Genomic DNA, 13,613 nt, shown 5'->3' on the forward strand with positions numbered 1-13,613 from the left:
TCATGTAGTACAGTCCTTGGTTTATTCAAAGACTCTACATACACTTCTATGATGTTGTCAGTCTCTCTTGTTAATGTCTTATAATTTGATTCAGTTAAATGCTCTTGTCCATTTATCACGGTAATAATCAACTATTTTCATTACAGACTGTCAATATTATCGAGACCAGGGTACTTGTTTATGTGTGTAAATTCATCCTGGGATATGATATCAGTAAGAGTACCTGTTGTTTGACATTTTTTTAATCTAAAATACATTTCCAAAAGCAGTTTGGTACATTTGTCTTGTGTTTTACATGATATAAAAACACCAAATGTATCAAGCACTTGAGCTGTCAAGAGTTTTTGTGTATCAGATAGGCCAGGGGATCACAAACTTTTTCTGTAAAGGACCAGATAACATTTTAGGCTTTGCAGGCCATAGCGTCTCTATCAAAACTACTCAACGTTGCTGTTGTAGAGTAAAAACAGCATTGACAATAATAAACCAAGAAACATGAATGTGTCCCAATCAAACTGAAATCTGAATTTCTTATCATTTGTGTCACTGAATATTTTTTCTGTGTTTTTCCTAGCCATTTAAAAACGTAAAACCATTCTTGGCTCATAGCCGTACAGAAGCAAGGAAAGGGCTGGCTTTGGGTGCGAGCTGTAGTCTGCTGACCCCCCAACATAGGTCTAGAGAAACAAAACTGATTAGTTAGACTTTATGCCTTTGTATTGTTTCAAAGAGCTGTAGTCACTTAGCATCTTCATTCAGTGTTGAAGTATTTTTGGTCTTGTTTATGATTAGAAATGGAAAACAAAAGACGAGGCACTCATTCCTGTTTATCTGGCAGTCAGGATACATGTGAACTATAAGCTAAAATGTCACACTACCGCAGCACCCCTGCCTCTGTCAGTTTCTAGACTGTTCTCTATTAGCTGTGCTCTTAACGTATTCAGTGACAAATTCGGTTAACCCCTTGTTCTGTTGGATTTTTAAGGTTCCCAAATTCACCTTCTCTTTGGCCAGGTTTTAAAGATATCTAGTGAACATGGTAAGAAAGATGACATGATTTTCACTCTGAACTTTTGGTACACCATAGTGTGTAAGTTTAAGGTTGGGGGACTAAAGGAGACATTTGAAAGGGTCCCCTTTCAAAATAAAGAGATTTCTCTGAGAGGAATTCCCTAATTCAGGGCCTACTTGGGCAGTATTTATCAATAAGTTAAAATAAAGTTATGTCCTTTTGGAGGCATCTTTGTGCCCTAGTCAACATGGTTGTGTTCTAAAGGATTTCTTCATACCTATAACTAGCTTTGGGAGGTGCTCTGTAATACATTCCTAAACTATGTTCCTTTGAGTCCCCTGGTCCAGGATCCTTCAGCTACGACACTCAGTGAAATAAATTGTTTATCCATTAGAGTTGAGCAAGATATACTTCTCTTTGGGGAATATTTTCTTTGATGTTTTTTCATGTTACTTGCTCTGTTATTATGTAAATTGGTCATGAATAAATCTTATTGCAAGTCTGATTCTGGTTGATACTAATCATTAAAGAAACAGGAGTCAGCGATCCTGCACATATATAGACCCACTACCCAAAAGCGGGGTGAGGAGGAACCTCTGCTTCAGCAAATCAGCAAGAGATACTGTCAGCCAGTCTTTCTAGAACAATTCTCTTGTTGTCCCCATATTTTCACTTTTCTGTGGCCCAGTAATTGTCTTATGCTCAGTCCTAAAACAGACATAATTTATTGACATGCATTCAGTTCTGAGAATATTAATGTTTTAAATTTGCTTTGGAATGATTTGACTTATTTATACCAAGTTTTAAAAATAACTTTTTTCTACCCCACATAATCAGTCACTACACCACATGTAATTATCACATCTGTTAGAAGCATTTTTAATATGCTAAATTTGTCTTTTTTTTAAGAAGCACTCTACAAATTAGTAGTTATTAATACCTCTCTGATCATATTGAGAAATGAAGATATGTTGCAGGAAAAAGAGAGATTTTTTTTTCCTTTTCTCTCTTTTTACTACAGCAGATGGACAGGTATGGACATATAGGTGTGAAGAGAGCTTGCTTTTATAATTAACAGAAGGCTCACTGCTCAATCTCTTATTTAACCATGGGCAAACCTTACCTCTTATCTTACTCTCACAGTCCTAGATTCTATTGTATTACCCAGGTGGTTACTTAAAACCAACATTACACATTTTGAAGTGGTCTATTTACTAGCACAAAGCATGTACCTTGTGGCCATGTCTGAGTAATACAAAATTTTGTAGTGTTTCTCTATATTCCTTTTGGGAATTGATTGAAAATGTTAACATGGAAAGCCATTTTCATTATTATAGGATTTTTCAGGAAAAGAAGACACAGCTAATTAATATCTGATCCTTGTTTTCTGTTGTATGTAGTTCTGTGGAACCAAGATGCTATTTTCTAGATATCAGATCGGGGTATCATGTTTTTCTTAAGTGCTTATTATGGCTTTAATCATTTTTGGAATTGGGACTTCTGAGAAATCCTGCCAAATATGTTTGTGTTCCATACTAAGTGATCAGAGTTGTTATTGCTGATTATAGATTCTTACTCTCCATCTCTTCTCTTCAACTCAACCCTTCTTAGTATAATGAAATAAAATTGGCTGACCAAAGGCTTCTGGTCTCCTAGATGTGTTTAGTATAACCTTTAATATATGCTCAATCACTTTGATTTCTATAGCTCTATTTAGGTTTGAGAGCCCTCATTTGATCTGTGGAGTCCTTGCTGGTGAGTGTAGTGTTAAGGCAAAATTTTCTATTATGTAATAGTTAAAATTTTGCATCAGGCACTGATATTTTACAGCAATTTGCTTTTGCATTCACCTATTCTGGGGATAATCTAATAACAGCACTATTTAGGAAATGATAAAAACTATTTTTGAAGGATAATTGTCATTGGCAAATTCCATTTGCTGGCATTCATGAAAGGCTGCGTTAGAGTGATTTTCCTGCAATAGGCAGTTCTACCAACTGTAATTTAATAAAGGCCAGTGTCTTCCTAAATAAGCTCCTTTGTCCAGATGTAGTTTTTATACGAGAGAGAATAGTAGTGAACCATGAAAATGACTCAAATTTTGTGGAGAAGCTAGCGATCACCCCAAGGATGTATTTCTAGCCAAGGACCACCAGTAGCACACTAGCTTTATTAAAAAAAAAAAAAAAAAGTAGGAGAGGACATAGACAAGAAAGAAAATGTAGGATGAAGATAAACATATTGTATGATTAGGAATGACACCATAGATGGGAAATCCCTGACAATCCAGTGATTATGACGACCCTGCGCTTCACTGTCAGGGGTCCGGGTTCCATCCCTCTTCGCTGTATAGTGTGGCAAAAAAAAAACCACTGGAGAGGAAAGATGGGATTTTAAAACCATCTTTTGCTAGCTGCTTGTCCACTCTGTTGTTAGTTTATCCCCATCTTGAGTGCTTGTGATCCTAATATCCTTTTCTAAACTGCCAGTTGATCTGAGTTTTCCACCAAAAGTGTATCAAAACTATTATTTATGAAGCTTTTGGGAGTGGAGGGGCCAGAGGGTGTTTTTCTTTTGGGTGATTTTTGTTCTCCTTTCTTCATTGGTTTCCTTTTTTGGCTGAAGAATGGGCTACTGCTGCTTGACCTGTCATCTTTATGTGCTGTTTACACATGGCTTTTACAAAAGAAGCCATTACCACATCTGATTTATCTCTTATTGCAAGTGCCCCTTTAAAAGCATTTGTTTTAACTTAACAAATTAAAAAAAAAATCACCAGGTTAGCATTGTTATACAACCAGGGGAAATACTGATATTATTAATTTTTCAAAATAGGGATAAGATTATAAATATTAATAATACAGTAAATATATAAAGATATATGTTTTGTTTTTTAGAGCTTTTTCCCAAGGCACTTAAAGCCATTCTTTGCTAAGACATAAACTTGCCATATTTTGTTAGAGAGAAGTATGTGGAAAGAAAGCACTCGCAATTAACTGATTTTATCAGGATTGGAGTCTACATTTTTTAGTTTGCATGTTGTAGACCTTTTGGGGGTGTTATTTAAATACATTTTGATCATTTAAGTGACTGTAATATTTATTGTTTACTTTAGTTCAGAACCAGGAGCTGGACTCTTCTGCTGGGTATCTTCCTTCTGTGCTTTAGCAAGATAACCTCGATTCCTGCTGGTTCTGTGGGCATTTGCAGTGCAAAGCATTTCTTACTGGGTTTGCAAAGCAAGGGTAATGTGCTACGTGGGTGTATGTGTGTCTGTGCACACCCCTCCCCCTCAATCCCACTGCCACCTTCTGCTCATTCCCTTTGCCTTATCAAAATTTGTTTTTTGAAATTGTATAAGCCTAACGAATCCCCCAACCCCCTTTTTTTCTGACATGCAGAAATGCTGATAAACGTTTAATGTGTTAACTTTCCCTGAGATATTTGCATTTCAACAGGCCACAAAGTCATTGCAAAGATGATGGTGACATTACAGATTTGATCGTATCATTAAGCATGATTTCCAAGGTCAGTTCTGACTCTCGGTTTACTTGATTGAATGGCAGAATAGAAGGAAGAAGATGGGAAACCCAATGATAGTTGAATAGATGTAGGAGATTTAGGGTTCCTTTGGGTTAAGTGATTATAGAGACAGTATGCTGACTCTGAACCTCTCTTTACAGAAAATTCAGTAATTTCTGGAAGCAGAATCTGTGGGTAGTAACACAAAAAGATATACTTTAGGCTTAGAAACAGCAATAAATCTATGAAGCATCTAAAGTAGTAATTTTTGTAACTGATCAGAAATGTTCTCAAAAATATTAAAATAGCCTATCCAGTGTTCTTCATGAGAATCTTGGCTCAGAAATACTTAAATTTCTTCAGAGTGTATCAGTTTTAGTTAGTATCTTCTGTCACAATTTCTTCTAAGTTCTAACCGGTGATATCCTCTAATATATAACTAGAACCTGACTCAGAACGTGCTAAGCTGCAAGGAAGACCGGCCTAGTTAAATCCATGGTGGTGGTGTTCAGTCACTAAGTAGTGTCCGACTCTTTGCGACCTCATGGACTGCAGCACCCCAGGCTTCCCTGTCCTTCACTATCTCCTGGAGTTTTCTCAAATTCATGTCCGTTGAGTCAGTGATGCCATCCATCCATCTCATCCTCTGTCACCCTCTTCTTCTGCCTTCAGTCTTTCCCAGCATCAGGGTCTTTTCCAGTGACTTGGCTCTTCACATCAGGTGGCCAAAGTATTGGAGCTTCAGCTTCAGCATCAGTCCTTCCAGTGAATATTCAGGGTTGCTTTCTTTTACTATTAGTTAAATCCATAGGGTTGGCTAATTTGGATACTTAAGAAACACTCATACAGGGACTAGTTCTGGTTCGTGTTTCTTTGCAAAAAGGAGTATTTTGAGAAATACAGTACAATGACAAATAATATCTAGTATTTGCTTAGCACTTCATTTTGAACACAGGACACAGTTATCCCTCACAATACCCATATCAGGTATATAGTGGTGTTCTGGCTTTATATGATAAAACTGAGTCTCAGGGCAGTTCAAGGACTGCTCAAGAACAGGCAGTTTTTAAGTGAGAGAACTAGAGCTGCAATGCAGGGTTTTGATGTTTCAGTTCAATGGTATTCTGTTACGCCACAGCTATATCCTAAGTCACTTAGTCCCCAAGTGAAAATGTGATGAAAGTTGCAGAAAGTAAATTAAGAAGGCTGGAATTTGTGAGACTCTAGTGATTTATAAAACTGCGTATTAAAAATGGTGCTTTAAGATCCCCAACCACTAATGAGTTGATTTATTAACCCTGGACTGCCCTTAACTTGCCTTAAATCCCTCAAGTGGTTTCATAGAATGTCTCAGAACCTGAAACAGGATCTTTCAGTCAGTAGGAACCAGCAGAAGGGCATAAGAAATGAGGCCTTGGGACTTCCCTGGTGGTCCCATAGTGAAGACGTTGCACTTCCATTGCAGAGGGCATGGGTTTGGTCCGTGGTCGGGGAATTAAGATCATGCATGCCATGGTGTGGCCAAAATACAGAAGAAAAAAAGAAAAGCAGCCTTGCCTATTGTTGAGACAGAGTCTCAGGGCTTCTTTTTGGCCTTGGGGGTAATCTGGTTCTTGGTCTTGAAATCATTCAGAAGAAAATAGTTTGTTTGGAAGAAAATAGTTGTTTCATTTACACATTTATTGGAAATATTATTAACAGATAGATTAGTAGTTCAAATTCCCAGTAATTAAATCAGATTTCAAGTACCAGTTCTGAGGAAAATCATATTGGGGTCCAAAAGGAAACAAACTAGAAACACGTTGTCATCGAACCAAAAGACATTCATTTTATAACTGTAATGATTATTTGTTCTTCATCAAAGAGTATTTCTGTTTTTTTGTGCTTAAGCCTCTAAGTATACTTATGTAAAAGTGAAACTCTTGTTGATTCGGAAGAGAGTGTTAGAGACTCTTTAAGATGACGCTGGTAAAGTGGGGGTTAAGACAGGATAGTTATGCATTTAGTGACAGAATTTGTATTTTGGTCTGGCCAGACTAAGGAAATTCTTTCGCAGTCATCATTTGTGTTTCCTGCTTCTCAATTTAATCAATTTGATAAAATAAAATGTCACCTTATCCTGTTAATTGCCCTTCTCTTAAAATTTGTCCTGTATAATTTCAGCAAGTGTAATATTTATTAATTTGTCTATAATGTCTGTTTGCACATGCATGTGTTTATTTGATGATAAAATTTTCATTGGTATTCTAAAAATAGATCTTGGAAAACACTGAGTAGAATACGAAGGAGAAGTATTTTTCTGAAAACTTAAACATACCTTTGATTCCAAGGCTCTCTTTAGAAGTTAGCTTTGTAATTGATGTGACTCTATTTTATTCCTTCTTTTAACATTGTTCTGTTAGCTCTCTAATTCTGCTAATGGTGGACTCAATAACATTGTTGACTGGCTTATTTCAGTGCTTAGTGTCATGTTATAATACCTGAAAATGCACACACACACACGCACAAGACACTGTAATTAAGCTTACTCACCAGTCTGATAAAAGTTTGCCTTCTCCCCAAGCTTCCATCATTGCCCCAACCATCACATAGCTCCGAGTTTATTATGCAGACATACTCAACTGCTGTCTGTATATATCATTGTTAATATCTTCATTCAGCTAAATCTAAGTACCCTGGAAATTGGATGACTTCCTTCTTTTATTTATCTCAAAATCACCTAAAAGAGGAGGATTCTCTTCTGAGGTGACAATTAAACAGCTATTTACTGAATTTGGTCAGTTCATTCTGATGTCTTGTACTTAATTTTAGTAAGAGAAGATTTCAACCTGAGGTATAGAGTACTCAGCCAAAACAAACAAAACCCACACACACAAAAGAAATATAAAGCATTCTGATGTGAAGTACGTGTTTATCCATAGTCAATATCACTAATCTAGAGTTAATGTTCAGATCAGGTCTTGGGATACTTTAATATTTTATATTCCCAGTGGCTTTTGTGACTTTGGCAAGTGAATGATCATTTTCCATGTGTCTTCAGATGTCTAACAAGACATTCACAGAAAATCTGTGACAACTCACAGATACAGCCATATTTTTATTCATATGCCTGAGAATATCACTGCCATCTCTAACAAAATGTGATGAAGCTACACTTTAAATTTGAGCTATATTTTCCACTCAAATAGATTAAGTCCATCACCATTGACTTTGACTTTCAAACCCCACTCAAAACACTAAATTACTAGTGTTGTATATTATATTCTCCATATAAAAGAACTTGTATACTATTACCAGTTGCTGACGTTTCTTATTATTATTTCCATTAACTGCTTTTTCATTTAGGAAACCATTAAGGTTTATTTTTAACTGTTTTCAAAGGCTTGGAGGATATTAAGGATTTATTGTCACTTCCTTCATATATAGTTTACCAGACTCCTCAGGTTTTACAGATCATTTCATTACGAAACCAGTGTAAAAGCTTGCATAAGAAAAATCATTTAATAGCATTTTTATTATAAAGGTAATGCATATTCATTTTAAAAAGTTTGTGAAAAACATAAAGAAAGAAATTAAATTACTTGCAGTCCTACCTCTATTGATATTTTAGTATACCTTGAGGTCTTTTTCATGTGTATAATTACACATATTAGAAAGTATAATTCTTAAATGGGTAAGAAATAAAACATAGTATATTATCAAGAGGAAGATTTAGTCTTTGAAGTTAGCATTTTTGCCGCCTTCCCTCATTCCAACAATCTAATCATGGTCCTAAAATCAAAGTATATCCCCGGAATCATGTAACAAGGTTGACAGTGAAAAAGTTGCTGTTCTTCACTTGGTCCTTAACTGCCTACCCAGGATTTTAATATATATGAAGATAAAGTGAGACAATAGCAGGTTCTTTTTTTTTTTTTTTTTTTTAACAGAGACAGGAACTATTTTCCCATCGCCATCTAAAGGTAAAATTGGACTTTACTAAGCAAAGAACAAGTGACAGAATGGAGAGGATTACTACATAGACCCTCCAGAAAAAAAGAAAAAAAAAAGAGTATATGGCTCTTGCTTATGCAGCAAAATTTTAGAAAGATTTCAGGATTTATCTTCATTGTGATGCTTATAGGATAAGAGGGTCTTGTCAGCATAACTGTATTTATTTCAATAAAATATATAAATCCCTTCCTTCAAAAATAACCTAAAAAGGAAGACTCTGGATTACATTTAATGAAATAACAGAAAAATACATATAAAACACCCATACCCCACTTTTAATAATATCTGTAATCCCTAAGTTAAGAGAGAGGTTATTTATAACTCATAAAGGCACATACATGCTCAGGGCTTGATGATCCTGTGACATAATCTGTTTGAGTAAGTCACTTACAAGAGAAAGCCCTTTAGGGGAAAAGTTTTTTTCAAAAAAAAAATCAAGAGTTTTTTCTCCCCCAAAGAAAATACTGATTTATCATACTTAGCAGGAACTATTGACTTCTTAAGTAAAACAGAGTTTTCAGTCAAACAATGTTCCTGCTCACTTAAATACTGGTCTAACATTTTTCCTTCTCATATTCTTGAAACCAACTAGACAACCTTGTGACTTATCCTTCAGAAGATCTGTTTAAAGTTTCCAGGCCAGTTTGGTATATGGAGCTGTGCAGAATCTTATGTAATCCAATGGTCCATGCTGATGGTCATAGCCAAAGGCACAGCACTGTCAGTTAAAATTCTTTACTCATGTTAGATGCCAAATTGTGGGTGTCTTATGTCATAAGGATTTTATATCTTCTTTTTGCCCCAGTCTCTTCTTCTGGCTTTCCAGCCATCTGCTTATGTTTCAAAGTATGGTGTTAGCCACTATAATCAGACTCTGCTAAGAGGACTTTGGGCAATTTTTGTACTTCCCAAAAGAAAAGTCAGGTTTATTTTATATTCTTTTGAATGTAATACGACGTGTCCTTTGGGCCTACCAGAAATACTTTCTGTTGCCGTGGGAAGAAATAGCCTTTAGAAGCAGACACTGACCTTAGGGTTGGGTTAAACTCTAGTTCCATTAGTTCCTAGCTCTCACCTGCTTACCCTCTCCATTTTTTCATCTATAAAATAGAAATAGTGACTACCTCGTAATGAGGTTGTGAAAAATGAAAAGAGAAAACTTGTTAGAGTGACTGTCACATGGTGAATATGCAGTAATGTTAGTTTTCCTCTTATTTTACTGATGTAGAACATTGAATGCTGGTCTGGTCAAGTGAGCCACTTTTTGTGTTCTTTCTAAACAAGCCTTTTCAGTTTTTAAATAGCTCGAGGCAAAACAGTTCTCAGGGCTCCTGAATTTATCTAGTATAATTTCTGCAAGTTTTTAATGAACATCTATTATGTGCCAAAAACTGTGCAAGAGAGATATAGAGCTAAGAACTATAGAAGGCCTTATCCCCCAAGGAGCTCAGTCTAATGGAAAAGACAGAAGACTAAATCAATAATGACAGGGTCAACTGGAATGAAAGAGTCATGATATCTAAACACACTTTAGGCATCCAGGAGAAAACTTCCAGAAGAACTAACATGAGTTGAGTGTGGACTTGCAGGCAGAAGGAGCAATACAATATTGACAAAGGCACAGAGGCTAAAGAAAGCATGCTCTGTTCTAAGAATTGCAAATTGTCCTGAGTTAGTAAGGAGAAGGGTGTGTGTGGAGGTATAGCAGGGTGAAGCTGGAGAGAGAGAGAAGAGTCATATTTTAAAGTATTTTCTGTGTCTTAGAAAAGGACCTGAACTTTACCCAAAAGTCAGTGAAGAGTCACTGAAGGACTTTAAACTGAAAAATGGAATTTTCAATGTTTCATTTTTAGAAATAGACGCTTTCATAGCAGAATCAAGGATGTGTTCAGGAAAGGATTGAGATGAGAAAGGAAGAAGGAAAAGCAAATGTGTTTAGGGCATTAGTAGTAAGCGGGGTGAGGCATTATAAAAGCCTGAATGAAGACGTGAAGTGTGGGAATAGAGAAGAGCAGATAAGGGACATACTAAAGCGGACTGGATGAGTTTGGTTTGGGGCATATTGTATCCCATATGCCTGGGAGAGTGTCCAGTAAGTAGTTGGCTGCGTTGTCCCTGAGATCTTGACAGCAGAGCCAACTGGAGCGGCTGATTCGACCATATGTGAGAGTGCTCTAAGTAGTAATCCAACCCAACTGTTATCAGTTTTCCTTTTATTTCCAATGACTAATATGTATTCAGTGATCAGTAAATATTTGTTGAATTGATATTACTGTGGCCACAGCTTTTACCCTTGGTCTCCTCTATTCCTGCTTTGAAAAAAAATGTTCGATCTATCTAATTTTACTCAGCAATAGGCAACTTTGGGCCAGGTGGTGCTGGCCTCAGCAATGTTTGATTCACAAATGGCTTCTTGATGACAGACCACTACCTATCAGTTGGTCAGACTGGTATAAAATTGGCTCTCCCTTGATTATCTTAGGCATTTTCCTGGTTATTAATCAACCTTCTCAGTTGTGACAGAATTATTTGGAGAAGCCTCTCCGTGTGAGTGGGTTTGGATTTGCTGTTCACAGCATTAGAGCTAGCATACAGCAATTTGAGAAAGCCTATCTGTTTATTACCAGCGAGTCTATTTTGGGCAGCTCCATAACAGCTTGTCTGACTCGAAAGAAATGGTGAGATAAGTGCCTTAGAAAGTAGTACAGAGTGTTAGTAACTTAACAACAAACTCATTCTGGTGTCCCCCAGGCCCTAGCCTATTATTGGTGCTCAGATAATGTTGATTGAATTAAGTGAATCTATGTGGTAATTGAGAATTTACAGAGTGCTTTCATATACTATTGTATTTGATCTTTCAGAGCCCTGTAAGTCAAGCGAAGTATTATTCTCATTTTAAATATGAGGAAATTCATATATGCTTAGCATGAATAGTTTGTATATCTCTGATACATCTTCAGACAAAGACAGTTTCTCTTGTCATCTTTGAATTCCATTTTTCATGTCCTAAGTAATATTCATGATCAGTCAATGAAAGACCTACCTAATGTCAGTTCAACTTGTACCGCTTTGAGATGCTCTCAAGTTAGACTGTTCTTAGAAGTAAAGTTGGCCTGGAGTTCTTAAGTGCAGTGGATCTCTTCTTCTCTTACTAGACCGCTGGTTTATATTCATCACAGTGTAGACTGGTTTACAATTTAATGATTTTTTTTAAATGTAATACATATAGTGTGATTTCAGTACTAAAACGTGTAGGCTGGTCCAAGCATAAGTGGTTTATTCCAGGAACACCTTTTTAAAAGAGTGCTTTTCTGTTAATTTCTTATATGGCATGTAATATGGTAAATTGATTTTACCAAAATTTCAGGCCTGCGTGGCCTCTTCATAGCTCTCTGGTGAGCACGTGCCAGTTTTCCTAACCTTTGGCTTCTTTAGATTGTTCATTTCTCAAATGGTCCATGTTCTTTTCCTGCTAGTGTGAGCGCCTACTCTTCTTCCAACCACAGCACTTTTCTTTAAACATTAGGAATAGGTCCACATGCTGTGATGTTATCTTCTCTTCCACATTCTCTTGAAAGTTCTTATTTTAGATCTGTTTATCCTTTGATGTGAGGCATTTAGCCCAAGAGGGAACTCTGTGTTTCCAGGATTTATTTTTCTCAGGAGTTGCAGACATTGTCATTTATCTGTGGAGAAATACCTCTCAACTGCTGATAAGTCACGTTTATTCTGTTTAAAAGCATTGTTTCACTATTTCTGATACGATAGTTAATTCTTTGGCCATGATTGGATTGTCTGTGCTGGATGTACTCACCTCCCGTATCTCTGCCAACCAAAGTCTAGATTTCAGCTTCTCCATCATGGGCCAGCATGATGATACATATGGCTTGGAGATGTATGGAACATTTTTCGATCAGAGCAGACTCATTTAGCTATGTTTTATCGACTCATGAATTGCACTGTGTCCTGTGCATAGCAATGAGTTAGGTATTTAGGAATAGTGCCCCCTCTGAGTATGAAGAGTATGTTTTAACAGAGAAGACCATAGTGACACCAACTGTTTGTTCCTCTGTGAGGCACATCAAAGTCATTTCTCAGATTAACCATGTTGTAAAACTGTGACCAAAATGAGGTTGGAATTGTTTAAGCTGCTGACGTGTTTAGCGAACAGCAAGTAATTCTTCCTTTTGACCACCTTCAGGAGCTAAGATTCCTGGTTTATATTAGTATTAATATTTTCGAGGCCTCTTAGAAATCATTGTTGATTCTCAGAGTTCACTGTGTTCCCCACCTACTCCTAATCTTCTCGCTCTTGTGTGTGTTCATTCATTTGTAGAACATAAATGGCATTCGCACCGAGGAGGTGGCTGCCGTGGCCACGGGGCCATCTACCAACCCTGACTCTGAATGGGAGGGCCCCAAGCGTTCAGTAATTCCTAGTAAGAGCCAAATGACCGCTTCACCGGAGTCTCCAAAACACTTTGACTTTGGCTCCCTCTCCTTAAGCAGCAAGGAGACAGAGGAGAAGGAGCTGGAGGCAGCTGGCTCTCTTGATATCAAGGAAGAGCTGAGCGGCCCCGGTGGGGAGTGTATAGCAGTGGAGGAACAGGCCAGTGCCTTACAGGCCTCAGTCTCACCAGCTTCCTCCCAGCTGCAACTTGGGGACAAAAAGGCAGAGAGTAGTGAGCAACGTGTTGCACCAGGAGAGCCACTGGGAAAGCAAAACGGATCATTGCTTGACTCTTGTGTGGGTAACCAATTCCCCACCGTCATTCGAAGTTTCCAGGTAGTAACTGATTCAGTGATGCAGGTCTAACGACTCACTCTGGGAGAGGGCCGGGATCTACTCTGGGAGGAGCTGGTGGTGGCAGTGGTGAGGATAGTTGCCTCTTGGCTCTTTTCCAAAATCACAGAATAAAATTGCAGTTCTTGATTACTACAAAGAAATGTATTCAGAGTCATTAACACTACCCCCAAAAGTCTTTTCCTTGATTGAGAACGAGCTTCGTAAAGAGGCAAATTTCTGAGACTTCTGTGATGAGGGGCCTTCTGTGTTCTGAGACCCTGCCCCCAAAACGCAATTAAT

The 13,613-nt window shown here is 37.4% G+C and overlaps 1 protein-coding gene across 14 annotated transcripts in view; it reads left to right on the top strand.

Moving 5' to 3' along the window:
- EPB41 (erythrocyte membrane protein band 4.1) overlaps positions 1-13,613 on the top strand; it is a 192,139-nt gene that overhangs the window by 162,345 nt on the left and 16,181 nt on the right. For 7 of the 14 annotated variants that reach the window (XM_018057127.1, XM_018057136.1, XM_018057087.1 and 4 more), the window contains one exon: positions 12,864-13,313. The exons of the other annotated variants lie outside the window; for them this stretch is intronic. In XM_018057127.1, coding sequence (XP_017912616.1) covers positions 12,864-13,313 — 450 coding nt within the window. The remainder of the gene's footprint in view (positions 1-12,863; positions 13,314-13,613) is intronic. 14 annotated transcript variants of the gene reach the window in all.

The sequence above is a fragment of the Capra hircus genome, chromosome 2, assembly GCF_001704415.2.
Source record: "Capra hircus breed San Clemente chromosome 2, ASM170441v1, whole genome shotgun sequence".
NCBI lineage: Eukaryota > Metazoa > Chordata > Mammalia > Artiodactyla > Bovidae > Capra > Capra hircus.